Here is a 19,840-nt window from a genome sequence, read left to right on the forward strand (position 1 = left end):
AGTGTGGTCTGGTATTCCCATCTATTGAAGAATTTTCCACAGTTCAGTGAGACCATGTGCTATGCCATGTAGGGCTACCCAGGACAGACGGGTCATGGTGGAGAGTTCTCACAAAATGTGATCCACTGGAGAAGGGAATGGCAAATCACTTCAGTATTCTTGCGTTGAGAACCCCATGAACAGTATTAAAAGACAAAAAGATATGACACTGAAGGATGAACCCCCAGGTCAGTAGGTGCCCAATTTGCTACTGGAGAAGAATGGAGAAGTAGCTCTGGAAAGAATGAAGAGGCTGAGCCAAAGTGAAAACAACACCCACTTGTGGATATGACTGGTGATGGAAGTAAAGTCTCATGCTGTAAAGAACAGTATTATATAGGAACCTGGAATGTTAGGTCCATGAAGCAAGGTAAGTCAGAGTGGTTAAATAGGAGATGGCAAGAGTGAACATCGACATTTTAGGAATAAGTGAACTAAAATGGACTGGAATGGGTGAATTTAATTCAGATGAACATTATATCTACTACTGTGGGCAGAAATCCCTTAGAAGAAATGGAGTAGCCCTCATAGTCAACAAAAGAGTCCAGAATGTAGTCCTTGGGTGCAATCTAAAAAAGGACAGAATGATCTCTGTTCGTTTCCAAGGCAAACCATTCAATATCACAGTAATCCAAGTCTATATCCCAACCACTAATGTAAATGAGTAAGCGTGGTTTTGAGACAGTAAAACTTGAGTTGCAGATACAGTTGGTGGGCAAGATTCGGCCCATGGACTGTAGTTTACTCCTGATCTAGACAGTACAGAATCTGTGTGGAACTTACTCCTGATTGTTAATGTTACAACCTTGCTTTGTTTTTTTACTTGCTGGCTAAGCCCGGCTTCGTAGTGTGCTCCCCTCTTTCCACCCTTCTCATGAGTAAATCCTGACTTTTTTTTTTTTCCAGGTTTAAAGGGTTTAATAAGTTTACCCCTTCAGTTCCTATTTGCAGCATCCAATATTCCTTTGGCTTCCAATATTCCAGGCTTCCCTGGTGGCTCAGATGGTAAAAAATCTGCCTGCAATGCTGGAGACCCAGGTTTGATCCCTGGGTTGGGAAGATCCTCTGGAGAAGGGAATGGCAACGCAGTCCAGTGCTCTTGCCTGGAGAACTCCATGGACAGAGGAGCCTGGTGGGCCACAGCCCATGGGGTCTCAAAGAGTCGGACATGACTGAGTGGCTCACCCACAATACTCCTTTGAAACACCAGACAGACCCTGAAGTGGCCAGCAGTCAAGTTCAGACCTCCAGAGTTTAAATGTTCAGGTTCTTTGAGCATTCTGCGTTGCAGTGGCACTTGTCCGAAATTGGTACCTCCCTATCTTTGGCAGATCTTTAAATGTACCAGTGAAAAAAGCTTTTTCACCTGAAAGGTGAAAAAGGAAAATCATTCCTCAAACCCAGCGGAGATCTGGCTGTGAGGTCTTTCTTCTGTCCTGTGTCTTCAAGCTCGTGTTTTGTTTTTTGATTTTGCAGTGGAGCAAGAGGCCAAAATCTACCCTGAGTTACAAGAAACAAGACACTGATACATATATATATCATATATATATATATATATATATATATAAAGGGAGTGACCAGGAGCAGTGGAGCGTCCTGTCCCTCCCACATCCAATATATGTGCTTCACAAAAAAACAAAAATAACACGTCCACCAAATACAACAGCTAGAATTAAAAAATTCCATTCATCCAAGAGTGGTGGAAGGCAGGATGAGGAAGTGAGAGGGGAAATGGCACAGGGAGAAAGAGTATTAAAATCAGTCCAGGCATGGGGCTGGCAAATGCTAGAAAAGAACTGCAGAAAAACCTGTGGGCCTTTCAGACTCACCGGTGTTTAAAATCCATACTGGTTGGTGTCAGGAAGATTCTGCCTTTTACATTCACCAGAGACAAAAGTCTGGATTCCTCAGAGAGAATGGAGTCTGGGCAGGGCCCTTGGCAGGGTAGGCCCCACCTTCCCTGGGAGGGGATGGAAATGAGCCAGGAAGAGCTGCCACAGCGTCCTTCTGATCCCACCCGCCTACTCTGGATGGTGGGTGACCAACTCAGTGACCCGCAACAGCCTTCAGTTTGGCAGGAGATGGGTGTGGTGATGGGAATTCTTCTGCAGAAGAATTCTGCTACTCAGGGCCGACTGCAAGTAGGCCGTCTTGTGGAAGAGTCTTTTACTTAAGAAAACTACCAAGGAGAAGAGGCACAATTGGAAAAGGTATGCTTTGCCAGGGGTCTTTGCTTCATTGGTGCTGATAATGAATAAAGGCAAGAGGATAGAAAAGAGGCAGCCACCGACAATGTAGGAGGACTGCATTGCTGTGAGGAAAGCCATGGGCAAACCAAATCCAAAGTATTAAGGCCAATTCCTTTCCATGTTTGGCAACTGCTGGTGCATTTCAATTTCTTTATTGAACCAATGATATTCAAAGCAATATAGTGAGTAGAGCAGAGACGTATGCAGAAGATTAACCAGCTGACCAATAAGATGGATGGGAAAGAGAGGTACAAACATCCCTTGGAGGAGGAAGAGAGCCTGAAGCAAGCGGTTGAAGAGCATGTCAGCAATTACTTTGCTGATACTAGGGAATGGGTGAGGCTTCCTCCCCGATACCTCAAATGCCAACCAGGTCGGCTATATCCTGGAACCAAATTGTGTTGACAACTTTGTTGAGCACCAAGAGGGGCAGCACCCAGAGAGCACTGAAAAGTGATGTAAGGAGGAACTTCAGCCACGACCAGACATCCCCATGTAGTGATGGATCACCAATAATCTGGGCCATTACTGACTGAAGGACAGGAATAAACACTTGAAAAAATAAGAGGAGACTGAAGCAGAAAACTGCACCATTCCAAGTGCAGCACTGAAAAATTCTACTAACAATATGTGGTTCACTCTCCTGCTTCCTTTCTATGCTCTGGGCTCTCCTCTGAGCCAGGACACTGCTTGCCCCTCTTCGACGCTGCTCCTGTCTCTTTTGCTGAATTCAAGCATTTAGCTTTGAGATGGTGCAAATTCCCCAGAATGGAGTCTTTTGATTCTTCTGGCAAGGTCCTGCAGGAAGTTTTTGACACTGTCAGCCATCTCTACCGTCCATCAACTACAGAAAGGAGAAGTATCCCCAGATATTTCATCATGAAGGACCCGAGAGCTGTACCGCCGCGGTTCTGGCTCCAGCCAGGCCCCTCGCCCACCACGGGCCAGCTCGGCTCCTCTGAGCCTCTCCGTGCCCTGCTGCCCGTTCTAGCGTGGCCACTGCCAGGGCTGGGGCTGCTGTGCCTGCACTGAATCCTGATTATTTTAAGCTACCTGTGGAAATGGTTTTCCTTGCCAATATTTGATTTAGGAGTAGGCATGTGACTGGCTTTTGCCCAGAGAGACACCTGGGAAAATCTGCTGGGGGACTTCTAGGAAAAACTTGCCCACTCTTGATACTCCAGGTTTCTCCTCTTCCTCTAGACCTGCACTCTCTAATACGATAGCCACTAGACACATGTGGCTATTCAAAATTAAATTAATTAAAATTAAGTGAAATTAAAAATTCAGTTCCTCAGTCACACTAGTTACATGTCAAATGCTCAGGGTTCACCCGGGGCTAGTGGCTGCCTTATGGGACAGTGCAGACACAGTATTTCCATCGTTGCAGAAAGTTCTATTGGATAATGCTGTGCCTGGTTATTTTCAGTTTGGATTTGATGCTGAAACAGTGGTAGCCATCTGAAAAACACTGAAAGGGGCTAGGGATCTCAAGTGAAAATGGAGATAACCTGAGGTTTTGAAAGGTTGTCTTCTCTGATAGCTCAGTTGGTAAAGAATCTGCCTGCAATGCTAGGAGACCCTGGTTTGATTCCTGGGACAGGCTACCCACTCCAGTATTGGGCTTTTCTTGTGGCTCAGCTGTCAAGAATCTGCCTGAAACATGGGAGACTTGCATTCGGTCCCTGGGTTGGGAAGATCCCCTGGAGAAGGGAAAGGCTACCCACTGCAGTATTCTGGCCTGGAGAATTCCATGAACTGTATAGTCCATGTATAGTCTGACTCTCACAAAGAGTCAGACACTGAGTGACTTTCCCTTCACTTTGAAAGGTTGAGTCCTTAAACTAACCATATCTGCAGGATGAAAGAACAGAAGGCTGGAGAGAGTATGGGTCTTCATAGAGGTTTACCATTTGTCACATCATTTGAAATACTTTGTGTGGGACTTTCCTGGTGGTCCAGTGGCTAAGACTCCACAATCCCAATGCCGGAAACCCGCATTCGATCTTTAGTCTGGGAACTAGACCCCACATGCTGCAACTAAGAGTTCACATGCCACAACAAAGATCAAAGACCCCACGTGCAGCAACTCAGACCTGATTCAGCCAAATAAAGAAGTATTTTTTAAAAAGCTCCATGTGTTACCTTAGTGAATCCTGACAATAGCTACAATTAGGTGTTCATCCTTCATTTTCTAAATGAGGGAACTGAGGCTTGGACAGTTGGAGCCACTTCACACAGGTGAAAAGTAGAAGTGGTAGCATTCTTCAGAGCTGTACCATAAAAAAGGCTGAGCACTGAAGAATTGATGCTTTCAAGCTGTGGTGCTGGAGAAGACTCTTGAGAGTCCCTTGGACTGCAAGGAGATCAAACCAGTCAATTCTAAAGGAAATCAGTCCTGAATATTCATTGGAAGGACATGCTGAAGCTCCAGTACTTTGGTCACCTGATACAAAGAGCTGACTGATTGAAAAACACCCCGATGCTGGGAAAGATTGAGGGCAAGAGGAAAAGGGGGTGACAGAGGATGAGATGGTTAGATGGCATTACTGACTGAATGGACATGAGTTTGAGCAAACTCTGGGAGACAGTGAAGGACAGGGAAGCCTGGCGTGCTACAGTCCATGGGGTTGCAAAGATTTGGAGACAACTAAGTGACTGACGAACAACAACAGCAGCATTCTCGAACTTGGGTCCTTAACCACTCCCTCAATATTTAGTCCCCGAAGCAGTGGAAAATGTTACTTTTACACAATTTTTACTGAAACTTTGCTGTATTCATTTATCTTGTGATGGATTTTTACCTCCAAAGGACTGGATAAAGATTGAGACATCTGAGGAATAAAAGCAATAGTTTCACTGATTTAATCTATTAAGAAGTAAGTTGATGTTCCAAGAGAACATGCTGTTTGAAACGTACCATGATGTGGGTACATCTTTACTTCAAGGAAATAAGAAGAAACAGATTGATCTTGGCAAGAAGCCTCGTGTTCACAAGATCACAGTGCTGTAAAAAACCATCAAGGTAAATTGAGGATGCCTTTGCAATGATGTCAGTGGCAGTTGTGCTTGTTTTTAATGTAGTGTCTTACATGACCTACACCCTTGCCTCTTCTTTCCCTTTAGTAATGCAAACGACATAAAGTTTGGATTAGTAAAGAACTTTCAGTGATAGAATATTTTTCAAAGTAGAAATTTAAAACTTTCAAGTGAGTTGCATAATATCTCTAAAATGTAAACTCTTATTTGTGGCCAGGTGTTTTGTTTTATTCCCTGCTTATATTTTATTCCCTGCTTTATACCCCCAGTGTCTCGTATACAGTAGGCCTTGAAAAATTGGAATAAATGACCAAGCTTTGGGCAAATCCCTTCATGTTCTTGAGCTTCTTCCCTCTCTTGTAGACTGAGGGGCTTGGACTGGTTTGGTATCCAGTCTTTTCCAGACCTATGGCTTATGCTGTAATACTTTTATCCCAGTGAACTCCCAAGTCCTAAAAGATACTGTCTTTCAAATGATTTAAGTAAAATTTTCCTCCCTTTTTTATGTTGAGCAAAGACAACGGAGATAACTGTATCCAGTGTTTGTGATCAGCCGTAGAAAACCAGGAAAAAGCTAATTTCAAATAAAGATCACACACTCTTTCCTCATGCAGCCTATGGTGGGTAAATAAAACGAATTTTGAAGTAAAGAAATATGGTGTAAGTGACTACCTTTGCCACTTTTCTGGATTCACAATATTCTACTAGGTCATTTCAAGTCTCCTTCACCTCTGAAATAGTTTCTGTGAACTTCCATTTCCTGATGTGTGATACAAAATGATGGAACCCATGGTCTTTCTAGGAAATGTTGCTAAGCTAAGGAAACTTGTATTAGACAAACACAGTGTTATAGTAGATACTCTGACTATTCAAGCATTAGCGAATAGATAGGAATGTTTTAGAATTAGAATGGAAATGACATCATACAAGTCTTCGAGAGAAACTACATGATTTTTTAAAAATGCTCCTCTGCAAATTATTTATATCATATTGTTTGCATTAAGGAAAAAACAGTTTATTATATAAAGGTAAACTTGATCCAAGGACACAAAGTCATATAGCCTGAATTAACATTACAACTTACTGTGGAAACTGTGATAAAAATACTTTGTAAATGTAATATAATTTCATTTAAAGTAGTCGCCCCCATTTTACAGATGAATAAATACAAGCAGAGAAATGCCAGAAGTTTACTCACGGCAGAGCCAGCATTTGAACCTCTCCCTTAAGAGCCTAGTCTCTTATTCACATTTAAAGTCATTTAAGGAGGCATGCTCATTCATCCTTTGGAAATAGAGTGATCTGGATCAGTCTCTCAGGGAAGATGATATTTGAGCAACATTTGAAAGAGACACCAGGGCAAACCAAGAGGTTCTCTATGGGAAAAGTATTTCAGGCAGAGGGAGTAGCAAGTGCAAAGGCCCTGAAGTGAGGCTATGCCTGGTGTGTTGAAGAGACATCTGGGATGCCAAAGTAACTGAGGGGAGGGCCAGGGAGCTGAGGTCTGGATGGAGGACCATGTTTCATGGGCATGGAGGTAGATTCCATGAAGATGCCTGGACATAATGCCAGCATTCAATAGAGGCACACTCCCCTGCTGCCTCTTGAAGCACTAAGCAGCATTTACATAGCAGACTGAAAAGCTCCAGAAGCTCCGAGCCTTTAGAAGTACAGTGAATCCAAGTCGTGGCTAGCATTTTACAATGGAAAGCACAACCCAGGTACTCCATTATCTGCACTGGCCTTGACCAGAAGCCTAGATTACTGTCTATATGTCTAACTGCACAGACACTGGGAAGTGGGGGATGATGCTCTCATATCACTCACCTGTCAGAAATAGTTTACTTCAAGGCTCTCCTTCCTAAAGTGCACGTCCTTCCTGGTGGAGCAGGGTGGATGGCCAGCAGGTCAGTGGCCCATTGTTTTAGATCACAGCCCAAGGTGAGAAGCAGCCCAATGTAGCAGGGCTGGAAAGGCTAGGCTCAGACCCTGGCTCTATCCCTTTCCATGTTATTTGACCTCCCTGTGCCTCAGTTTCCTCATCTGTAAAATGGGGATTACTTTCCATGTAATACTGTCATGAGGACTATGAGATAATATTTACTAAGTGCCGGGTCATATTAATGCTGTATACATGCTTGTTAACTTAAAATAGACTTTCTTTTTGGACTCTATTCTTCCCGGAAAAAAATGCATGTAAATACGCACAAAATGCATCTCCTAGGTTGTCTGCTAGTTCTGTTAACTCCTGAGAGAGGCCAGATCAGCTCTGGAGTGGTTCTTCTATCCTCACCCAGGAGAGGAGCAAGACCCAGAGGCTGGGGGATCAAGAACACATTTCACTCTTCCCATTTTGGCCAAGGCCCACCTACAATTGCCAGTTGTTTGCACTTGGGGAAATTCCATCAGCTAGGAGCTGAAGTTTTCTTTAGTGATGTCATTATTGTTTAATAAAAACGTTATGTCAGTATTTATTGAGCACTGTGACGTGAGATGGTCACAGCTCAAGTAAACACGGTTGTATCACTGTAGAAATGTTTTCATTCATTTTGTCTGTTATGTAGTAAAGTCTGAAAAATATGCTTCTTGGAAGAGTCCTTGAGAGCTAGTATCACAAAAAATATTGTTTTGTTTGGGGTTCCCATATAAGAGTGCCTAAGGCGTGGTACCTTGTTTTGAATCATCTCTCATTGAAACAGTAATTCAATCCAGGGAAGGACTGTCACTGGATTACAAATTTTAGTTGGGTCTAAAATACTCTTGTTAACAGGTCTAGTCATTCTTTTTAGATCCACTCCTAAAAGATTAAGCCTTTATCTTTCCCATCCAACTTGGGTTGGGGGGATGTGCTGGGAGTAAAGAGTTATTACAACAGTCTCGGGTTTAAAGACAACCAACTGTCTCCCATTTGAAGTCTTACATTTCCCACATATCAAATAGCAGAAGAAAAGGAAAAACCTCAGAACCCTCACACATGACCTTGTATGACTTGGGTGCAGGTTGTTTTTGAGTTGATCCCAGGAATCAGGAGTGAGGGAGCAGGAAGAGCATTAGGAACAGAGGAAAGGTCAATAAGGTATAGTATTAAGATCGTTGCTGCAGGAGATGCTTGTTTGTTTGAATAGCCATTTTTGTGTTCCTTTGAAAGATATGTTAGGCAGGATGGAGTGACAGTTGTGGTTACTACTCCAGAGGGCAGATTCTGAGCAATAGCCATCTAAGAAGTACTATGTCATTCCTTCATGGACTCTGCCTCACTGCTCTCAGATCTGCCCATCTTTCCCTTGCTGTGCTTTGTATCACAGGGACCTGACCCCCTGCAGTGTTTGCATTAAATTCCTGCTCTTGAACTACCTGTCGTGTGTTTCTGATAGAGACTCCTTAATGATGTCATCAGGCAATCCAAACATATTTTGAACATCTGTCGCATACAAAGCCCTGCACTGGATTACTGAAGATAATAAAGCATCAAGCAGTTTAGCATTTAGTTGGGAAAACAAGACATACAGGGGAAAAGTTAAATATTAATAACAGTGTCCAATGGTATACACCCAAGTGCTAAGTAAATGGTGGAGTCAGTGAATACACTTTTAAGATAGAAAGAGGAGAGAGCCGTATTCATCAGCTTCATGCCAGAGCATGCTTTCAAGGGCTAGAGAGCTGACAGAGGTCATCTGAAACTTCCAATTTTGGAAGGGTAAAATTTTGGAATTTTATTTGAAATCTGATTTTTAAATGTTGGTAAGTAATTCAGACTTTCAAAAACTTCAGTTTGAGTCCCATCATGTGGGCAAGATAGAACAACGGAGCTCAATTGGAATTGTGGCCAGTGGTATGCATTTGGTGGCTGGCTCACTGAACTGGGGGAGAAGTCAAATGTGAAGAATGTTAGGATCCTTTCCAGTTGAGAAGATTCCAGCTCCTAATAATTCACTTAAGTGTGAGGCAATCAAGATCTGGGTTTAGAAGTGGGCAGTGTGCATGGGAAGAAAGAGATGAGAGAGAAGTTATGGAATATTAGTAATAATACTCCACATTTATATACTAATTTATGGTCTGCAGAGCTTATCATGGGAAGCAGAATAGAGGCTCAGAGGGTAGCCTCTGAAATCAGACTGCCGGGGTTCAAACCCCAGCTATACAGAGAATTCTGAGGGGGGCTTGGAACAATTCACAGAACCTTGCCCAGCCTTAGTTTCTCAAACACTAAAGAGGACTGATTCTAAGGAATCCACATATTTCATAGAGTTGTTGACTGATTAAATAATAAAATATGTATGAAGCCCTTCACGTGTCAAGCCTAGCTCACAGGAAGCATCAATCAGTGTTCACTATGACTGTCATCACACATCATTTCTTTTTAATCCTTGCAAAAGCTCCCTGCTGTGGTGAGAAGAGTGCACAGGATGGATGACTGGATCTGGGGGTGGGAGGTGGAGAATGGGAGGAGTCAGGAGTGAGACTTTGGTTCGTAAAGTCAGCTATATTGCTGAAACTAACTCTAGGGTTCTGGGCCCTTCACTTAACCCCTGTGGGTTTTTTTCTTCACAAAGTGTGGTTCCTTGCAACTCATTCTCTATAATTTTAAAAATTTGAATTTTTGAGTCAAGAGGAAAAATAATGACTCCCCAAAGATGTCCCCTCCTAATACCTGGAACCTTAAATATGTAGCCTTTAAGGGATTTTGCAGACATGATTAAAGATCAGGACTATGGGATGGAGAGATGATCCTGGATAGCCTGGGTGGGCACAGTCTAATCACTTGCATTCTTAAAAGTGGAAGAGAGAGGCAGAACAGTGATTCAGAGGGATGCTACATGAGAAGGACTTCCCCACCCCATCCACTGTAGCTAGCTTTGAAGATGCAGGAATGGAGCATGAGCCAAGAAATGTGGGTGTCTTCTAGAATTGAACCTTCTTACAGCCAGCAAGAAAATGAGGACCTGGGTGCTCCAACTGCAAGGAACAGCCATTTATCCAAATAAGGAGGACACACATTTTCCCTCGGCCTCTAGAAAGGAATGCAGGCTGTTGACACCCTGATTTTAGTCTGGCAAGACTGACCAGACCTGGTGGACTTCTGACCTGTAGAACTCTAACATAATGAATTTGCATTGTCTTAAACCACTAATTTCATGGTAATTTGTTACAGTAGCAACAGGAAACTAATGTACTAAAGTTTCCAGCTTAAATTGTTCAGCTGATGTTACTAAGTCAAGCTCACTCCGCTTGCTGCACAACAGGCCACTAAGTCTACAGACAGGTGTTGAGGCAAGGAATGACAACTATTTGGTAAGACAGCAGACCAAGAAGATGGCAGACTAATGTCTCAAAATAACCATTTTATGGGGTCTGGATGCCAGGTTCTTTTATAGAACAGAGTTGGGGGAGGTGAAGTAAAGGAAAAAGGCCATTTATCTTGAAAAATAGGGGGTATATTAATTTCTTTTCTGCAGCCATTTCCAGGTGGACAGGGTCAGATTGTCTCCCTGACAACTGAACAAAGGAACAGAAGGGCAGGGTTCCCTGAGGCAGGCCATTATGTATGATGATATTAACAAAAGCAAAGAAAAGCAAAGGTTACAGTCAAAGAAACAGATCCAACGTGGAGTCAAAATTGTCCATTCCCTGTTACATTTCCAGCAGTCTATCAAATTCAAGAATGATTAGGTATGGAAATGCTGTGGGGTGATGAGGGACTAATTCTTAGAAATGTAGGGTTGGAGAGGCAATGAGAGTAAGGTGTTCACATGGCAGTGCTCAGGCCACAGTTGGCCATGTGGGATTGGATTTGAGGAAGTGGTGGCAATAACTTTGAAAGAATGTGCCAGGGAGGTGATGTAGGGAAAGAGACTCCGTGGAGGAGAGGAGGGGGTCAGTTTCTTGAGTTGCCAGTTCCTCCACTTGACTTCCATTCAAACCTTAGACATGCCAAACTCCTGTTCATTATAATTGGAATATATGGACTTTGTTTTTAAAAAATCACTAGGGAGTCATATTGAATAAATTTTATAGACAGATCATGTAATTTTACTTATGGACTTAAGTCGACACTTCAATAAATGAATAATGCCTTGAAATTTGCTTTTTGTAAGTTTCCAAAGAAAAGTCTGAAAAATTTAAGTGTTTTTCCTTTCATTGCTTGTGAATCTTTTTAACAATGGAAATGTTTTGTCTCCTAAGAGTGGCATGGAACTCAAATATGACTCACTGGAAATGCCGACCACCTCTTTGCTAGTAATAAATGGGAAGTGAGTTAGGAGAGAGCCCAAGAGAAACAGAGGCTGATACTCAGGAAAGTGGAAGGCCTATGGGGACATCTCTATGTTGAACTAGGAGGAGTGATGTGGAGCATTATAATCAGAGACAGAAAAAGTGAATAAAATGTTAGTCATTGATAATTGGGCCATTAGAAGGGGGGAAAAAAAGCCAAAGGAAAAAAGTGGACAATAACAGTTTAAAAATCTCTAGCTTTTATTTACTGGATTCCCTCCCTTCATCAGTGTAGGTCTCTGCTGGGAGCCCTGTAGGCTAGACTGGTCTAGCCCTTGATCTATGTTTTGATCAGGTTTTTCTTGACTGTGAGTCCATGCCTACCAAACCTGTCTACCCAGAGATGGCCCAGTAAAGTTCCCTTCTCTACTCTGGCTCTTCTGTTACCCCTGAGTTGTCCATTTCCTCTAGCATCTAAGAAAGAGGTAAAACACAAATCAGCCCCTTTCTCTGTGGGTATATAGTTCTCATCAAAGGAATTTACAATGGAGAAGGTAGAAACCATTGGTGACTCAGGTCAGCCACTGGGCAAAATTAAAAAGGAAGCAATATTATCCTGTGTTGTCCTGCAGCATCACTCTTCATCCCTTTTTCCTGATCTCAACTTTTCCTCAGTGCTGTTCTGTCTGTGCCATGTTCCCACCCCTACTCTACCTCACCTGCCTAAACCAATGTGTCATTTTCAGGTAGCCCATACTGAATGTTGATTCTTCCCAGAAATTTTCAACATGGTTCAGGATGGTAGATCTTTACTACATAATAAGACTTCAGCCAATTGGAATTAATTCATTCTAAGTTGTGAATGACTGATTTCTCCTTAGTGCTCCCAGGAGCATCCTCAAAATTAAAATCCTGTTAATGCAACAGACTCTTTTGATTGGTGGAATATTAAGGTAGAATGAGGGATATATTGAAGGACAGAGACTGAGAAGAGGCAGTGCCAATTAAATTAGGGAATCAAGGCACTAACTACTCTGCGCTATCCACTTGAACACTCATTCAGTGTGCTTTCAAGCAGAACTGGGTTTTATTTATCCCAGAAAATAATCAGTACCCTACCACCATTTAAGGAAAATAGGTTCCCACAAGTTACCAGGTATGTTTCACTGTGCAATTTTAGTTTTCAGTATACTTATTCTTTCTTTTTAATTGTGTATCAGATACTACTATGGAAATAACCATTCCTTTGTAACTAAAAACAGTTAAAAAATTTATAAGGCAATACCCTATGTGGGTTAGAGTTTGGGAAAGTAATAGTTATGTACTGCAAAGGGCAGTATAAATTGGTCTGTTTTCTGTAGGTCATTTTGGCAATCAAAATTCATGGAATTTCTGAAGGAAATAACTGAGTGTGTATGCAAAAATTTACCAAGAGGATTTCTTGCAGCATTTTTGTAATCATGACAAATTGTACACACTAAAATGTCCATAAAAGGATGTTTATAAATAAGTGGCACATCCAATCAATGAAATGCAATGCAGTCATCACAAAATTATATTGGGGATAATAATTGTTTAATGATACAGCACAATGTTTAGGATATAGTGTTATGAGAAAAATCATGTTACAAATAGAAATTTGTGACATGATCTTATTGTACATTGTTGTTGCTCAGTCATATTCGACTCTTTGCGACCCCATGAACTGTAGCACACCAGGCTTCCCTGTCCTTCACTATCTCCCAGAGTTTGCTCAAACTCACGTCCACTGAGTCAGTGATACCATCTAACCATCTCATCCTTTGTTGCCGCCTTCTCCTCCTGCCCTCAATCTTTCCCAGCATCAGGGTCTTTTGCAATGAGTCGGCCTTTTGCATCAGGTGGCCAAAGTATTGGAGCTTCAGCTTTAGCATCAGTCCTTCCAGTGAATATTCAGGGTTGATTTCCTTTAGGATTGACTGGTTTGATCTTGCAGTCCAAGGGACTTGCAAGAATCTTCTCCAGCACCACAGATTTATATGTATTATCTCTGGATGGTGAAATTATAGGTCGTTTTAATTTTCTTTGTTTTGTTTATTTGTGTTTTCTGAAGTTTCTCCAATAAGTGTATTCATTTTCATTGAGAAAAAATAGAATTACTTTTCTTTTAAGGAATCTGAGCATCCTCCCAAAATAAATAACACAACAGTTCTTGTAGTTTTTATACCCAGAGGCATCTGATCTAGTTTAACTCAGAATAAATAAGTGGTTTAATTAGAGGTATAAAGTCTGTGCTAATAGGTATAAAAAGAAATACAGTTAAGGGAAGTTTAATTTATGCAGGTATACACATTTACACATTCTAATGAACATTAGCCAACAACCAGTTCTTAGTCATCATTTTTAGTTTGAAATGTACTAGACCATTTTATAACAAATATATAGAGCACTGTCAATAGTTAAATTGGAAGAATTGCTTCACCAGAGATAAGTCTTTGTGGAGAATTGATAGAACTGATTAGACTGTTGAAAATAATAGTAAATTATCATACTGCCCTCTTTTGGTAGCTATTTGTAATTCATTTTACATTCACTCCCATTAAAGATGTTAATGTACAAATTCATGTACTAACTAAACCAATTTTGTTGATTTAAAATTTTTTTCATTGAAGTATAGTTGATTTACTGTCAATGTTGTGTTTCGGGTATACAGCAAAGTGGTTCAGCTATATATATATTCCTTTTCAAATTCTTTATAGGTTATTGAATATTGTGCCCTGTGTTATACAGTAGGTCCTTGTTGTTTATCTACAAGCTAACTTTAAATCACCTTTTTCCTCAACAGAACATGCTTACAATTCCAGTTTGCTGTCACCATCTGGTAAGACTGTTATTTCATGACTTTGGGGGCATTTCAGGAAAATATTCTAAAAGTTCTCCATGCAGTGTCAGATCCAGCAAAATTGTTTTCTTGCATGAAGCTTAATTAAATTCTGTCATTAAACCTACACCTGAGAAATCAATAGCAAAAGACAACAGGACAAGCATACCTATCCCTCCACATTGTTAAACAGCTGGAGACTAAATTGTGGATTTTCATCATGGTAGCTACTAATGTTCTTCAATGTTCTTTTTAGTATTCTAGTTCATAAGTCTCCTGAAGAGTATCAAGAACATAAACATGCTGAATGTTGCTGTAGAGCATTGAAATGTTCTCTTAAATATACTTCCTTAGCACTGCACTAAATGAATATCTTTCAAAAGGCTTAGGACTCATGAGAATGGGAAGGCAAATGAATTAAAAAATTTATAACTGGGACCCATCTTGGCAGGAACCAGGAACAGAACCCACATTTGAGACTGCTGGCTGTAATGGGACCTCAGGGATAAAGTGGTCCCGCCATCCCTTCGTTTTTTTTGTTTTTTTTTTATTTTTATTATTATTATTTTTTTTTTATTAGTTGGAGGCTAATTACTTCACAACATTTCAGTGGGTTTTGTCATACATTGACATGAATCAGCCATAGATTTACACGTATTCCCCATCCCGATCCCCCCTCCCACCTCCCTCTCCACCCGATTCCTCTGGGTCTTCCCAGTGCACCAGGCCCGAGCACTTGTCTCATGCATCCCACCTGGGCTGGTGATCTGTTTCACCATAGATAGTATACATGCTGTTCTTTGAAACATCCCACCCTCACCTTCTCCCACAGAGTTCAAAAGTCTGTTCTGTATGTCTGTGTCTCTTTTTCTGTTTTGCATATAGGGTTATTGTTACCATCTTTCTAAATTCCATATATATGTGTTAGTATGCTGTAATGTTCTTTATCTTTCTCCGCCATCCCTTAGTTAATGACACAGTGATGCCTGTAACAATTGAGTAACTTAATTTCACAGAGCCTTTTGCCTCAAGAGGCAGCAGGTAGCTTCTCTGACTCCTCCTTCTGTATTTCTCTCTTTCTGTAACATATATGTAACAATCTTTTGTTACAGAACAATTTTTTTCTTGTATGAGGAGTGAGTCAACTCATGTTCTGTCCTTCAGTTCAGTTCAGTCACTCAGTCATGTCCGACTCTTTGCGATCCCATGAATTGCAGCACGCCAGGCCTCCCTGTCCTCACCAGCTCCTGGAGTTTACTCAGACTCATATCCATCGAGTCGGTGATGCCATCCAACCATCTCATCCTCTGTCGTCCCCTTCTCTTCCTGCCCCCAATCCCTCCCAGCATCAGGGTCTTTTCCAATGAGTCAACTCTTCACATCAGGTGGCCACAGTATTGGAGTTTCAGCTTCAGCATCAGTCTTTCCAATGAACACCCAGGACTGATCTCCTACAGGATGGACTGGTTGGATCTCCTTGCAGTCCAAGGGACTCTTAAGAGTCTTCTCCAACACCACAGTTCAAAAGCATCAATTTTTTAGCGCTCAGCTTTCTTCACAGTCCAACTCTCACATCCATTCATGACCACTGAAAAAACCATAGCCTTGACTAGACAGACCTTTGTTGGCAAAGTAATGTCTCTGCTTTTTAATATGCTGTCAAGATTGGTCAGGCGTCTTCCAAGGAGCTTCCAAGGAGCAAGCGTCTTTTTATTTCATGGCTGCAATCACCATCTGCAGTGATTTTGGAGCCCCCCAAAATAAAGTCTGACACTGTTTCCACTGTTTCCCCATCTATTTCCCATGAAGTGATGGGACCAGATGCCATGTCCTTAGTTGCATGAAAATGAGTTTCTACTGTTATTAATTCTGTCACTTAAAATTAGTAATCACTGTTACGGCTCATGCACATACTACATGCCTAGGAGTCTTCCGACACTCATTCCGCTTCCAATCTTACAGTATAGTAATCTTACAGTATAGGGATCATTATATTCACATTTAGATGAGGAAACTGATGCTCAGACAGGATGAAACTTGCTCATTCTCTGGAGCCACACTACTTGGGTTTGAATTTGGCCACTACCCTCCCATCTCCATTGCTAGCTGTGTGACTTTGGACAAATTCCTTCACCTTACTGTGCCTCAGTTTCTTCATCTATAACTTGGGGAGAATAACAGTACTTACTTCATAGGGAAGTTGTGAAAATGAAATGAGATAACACATGTGCCCGGCACAGAGTAAACCCTCAGCAAGTAATAGCGATTGTTATTAAGTCATCAGGCAAAGATTCAGACCCAGGATGGCAAATCTCCAAAGCCCAAGCTCTTTTTACTAAGCTAGTTTGCTCCTTCGTTGTTACACTTCTAGGATAAAATGAACCACTGTACTTTTCTTGTGCTACATTAGTCTTCTTAGACTTAATCATAGTGATATCTTTGCAAAGCCCTGTTTGCATGGAATGAGGTCAGGGTTTGGAAGCATACATGAATGCTAGGGCACAGTCTTGGGGCCCAAGGGGGAAAGCCAGCATACATCCAGGGATGGACAGACAGCTGTGCCTGCAGGCCTCTTTGGGTGGTGTTACCATTCAGAAAAATTAATAGTCATTCATTAAAAACCAGCTTTGGCCAATTATATTGTTCTGCTCCCAAAATAAAGAATTCTGTATTCACACTTTGAATGTTATTGCTCAAGAACTGCCTTGCTTCTCAAGAAATATACTTGGTAAGTTTTAAAAATGTAGTTAAATAAATAAATGAAAGAACTAAAAAAATGTAGTCAATGACAAAATTTGGAAGCAATAATGTAGGACAGACAGGGTGTGTGTGTTTCAGCCAGCGCATGAGTGGTCTCAAACAGGCCAGCCAAGTGCCTCGACACACCCAGATGTTGTCCTTACCAGCTGAATATCAGGCTCCCTACTGCAAAGCTTCTGTTAGTTGTAAACTGTTTCTTTGTCCTGTGTATATGGAGAGGTCAAGCTATTGGATCTTTTTAATATTTAAACATACAAAACGTGTGCAATAGACTGATCTGTTAGTGTAAGTGGAGTTATTCCACAGGAAATTTACAATCTGATTGATTGCCTTAATAGCAGCCATATTTTAAAATAACTTACCAGGAAATTGTGTTAGGTAGTACACTATTATAGAGTGATAGCAATGTTGTTTTTTTAAATCCTAAATTCACTGTGAGTAGAGTTACCAGGTGTGATTATAAACAGAGTAGAACCTGTGTGTCAAATTATTAAACTATAACATGTCTAGAACTGTCTGGCTGAAAAAATCTGAAAATACTTTGTTGTGGTCCCTAAACTTATTTCCATAATATTCTATACATCACAGCAGGCTTTGCAGTCGAGTCTTACGTTGGCTGTGAAATGAAATAGTTATATTTATTTCATCTCCTAGGTCCTTTCTTTGTGATTTTCTGATAAAATGTATGCTCACTGAGTGATTATGGGACTTACAGATTAAATTAGATATTGGTCTGATAGCATGTTGTCTATTTTTCATAATTGTATCTCAAAAGTTCTAACTCCTTAAAATTCAGTACATAAATTTGTTTCAAAGTATTTATTGGAATTTTTTTTCTCCTGCAGCTGAATTATCTCGCATTGATTTTGTCCCCTACTCCAATGGTACTCCAGGCAAGATTTTGAAAAAATTTAACTTAGATTTACCCCAACTTGTTAAGTTTTGCTTTAATTATACTTTTGTCTTTTTTCTTTGGGATAAAAGAGGTTGAAACTACAAGCCTAAATGGTAAGAAGTTTTCTAAAGCAAATAAAAATTGAACCCTTAATATAATGAATGAATGTGTAATGAATGATATTTAAAGTTTCCTTATTCAAATAACAAACACGAACACAAAAAATCCCCCAGACCCTCAATCCTGGAGAGCAACCTAGACTTTTTGCTTTATCGTGGAGGGAGAACAGTGTCTGCCACTCCAACTATTCTCTGAAAGGAAAGAATTATCGATCACATTTTGAGAGCTTTCCTTATTTTCCGGGACCATGCCAACACACTGTACAGGACAGATTGTTTAAATGGGAAAAGCACATCCAGTGACTTTAATATGATTCAGCCTGGATTTAGAGGCACAGAGTGTTCAAAGACAGCCTTTTACAGATGATTTTATGAATTTTTAAATAGTATCAAATACCAAAAAAAAAAAAAAAAAACACCACTCTGGCTTCAGGAAAAGAGCAAAGAATTGGGCTGAATTCGAGAGAGGTGGGCAAGGCAGCACACTTTGTTCCCTTCCTCTGTGGGTAGACAGCTTCCATCTTACTGCAGTCAAAACCCAACACTTTTCACAATCCCTTAGTTAAGATGAAATCTCACCATGTGGTTGGTGGTTAAGGAGCTAAACAATTAAGAGATGCAACGCATGCTGATCGAAACTGGTTTAAATTCACTTTTGGTCCAGTGGGAAGGGAAGTATGATATTATAATACATATCTTTTTTTTCCCCTTTAAATTTCATCCAGAATAATAAATTTAGAAGGATTTTCATTTAAAGAAATACCAATAGGATAGATTTTAAGTAAAACAAGATCAAAATGAGATTACCTTAGGTGAATACCATGTTCAAGATCTCCGAATTTAAATTAGAATTCCTTAAAGTTTGCTTTATAAGAGTATACCATTAGGTACAAATGCATTAAGCATCCACAGGGCTATGTATTAAAGTTAGTACTAACTGTAGAAGTGTCATATCCCTTAGGGACTTTTATTATGATAGAGAAAAAAGGGGACAAAACATTAAGCAACATGAATGAGTTTATTTAAATGTAGTAATTATAGGAGTGTTGCTGTATTTTAGGTACATAACATGTGTTCAGGAAACACATTTTTAAATGAATGAATGCTTCTCAGGCATTGTCTGTGGGAGTTGGGGAGTGGATAATGTGGTAAGGGTGTGGGCAGCACATACATTTGCTAGTGCCACCTGGCTTTTGCAAAACTCTTTTAATTAACTTCTCCAGGATTTGAGGGAAAGTGAAATGTTTAAGGAACCTATGAAGATGCATATATTTGTTAATCATGCCAATAATTGTGCTAATTTTTATTATTTTATTTCAGATGCTACTTCAAGCGTGTTATCTACTTTGAACAGAACAGGTACTGTCCAGTTATTTCTGAATATAATAACTTGTCTTCTGTGGCTTCTTGAGTTTCTCACTGTGTTCCTCTGGGTTAGTAAAAGTTATCTCCTTGCCCATTTCCTATGATTCCAACTGTTGACTTATTACTCATTTTACTTTGACTCTGAACTATATAGATTTGGTGTCACCACACTTCTGAGCTTCCAAACTCTTATGGCAATAGCATTCCATTTAAAATAACATATTAAATGAAATTTAAATAAAATAACATATTTAAGTAAAATAATAGTAGTAATTCATCTTAACTCATAAAAATGAGGAAT

At 40.5% G+C, this 19,840-nt stretch overlaps 1 protein-coding gene and 1 pseudogene across 8 annotated transcripts in view; one reads left to right on the forward strand and one right to left on the reverse strand.

The window, feature by feature from the left end:
• The window catches only part of ADGRG2 (adhesion G protein-coupled receptor G2), a 126,988-nt gene that overhangs the window by 66,888 nt on the left and 40,260 nt on the right, over positions 1 to 19,840 (forward strand). For 5 of the 8 annotated variants that reach the window (XM_043896670.1, XM_043896669.1, XM_043896664.1 and 2 more), the window contains 4 exons: positions 14,365 to 14,400; positions 18,006 to 18,053; positions 18,145 to 18,168; positions 19,495 to 19,533. In XM_043896670.1, the coding sequence (XP_043752605.1) occupies positions 14,365 to 14,400; positions 18,006 to 18,053; positions 18,145 to 18,168; positions 19,495 to 19,533 (147 nt within the window). The remainder of the gene's footprint in view (positions 1 to 14,364; positions 14,401 to 18,005; positions 18,054 to 18,144; positions 18,169 to 19,494; positions 19,534 to 19,840) is intronic. The other 3 variants (XM_043896665.1, XM_043896667.1, XM_043896668.1) reach the window with 3 other exon arrangements.
• LOC122689879 lies at positions 2,086 to 3,153 on the reverse strand (annotated as a pseudogene).

The sequence above is a fragment of the Cervus elaphus genome, chromosome X, assembly GCF_910594005.1.
Source record: "Cervus elaphus chromosome X, mCerEla1.1, whole genome shotgun sequence".
Classification (NCBI taxonomy): Eukaryota; Metazoa; Chordata; class Mammalia; order Artiodactyla; family Cervidae; genus Cervus; species Cervus elaphus.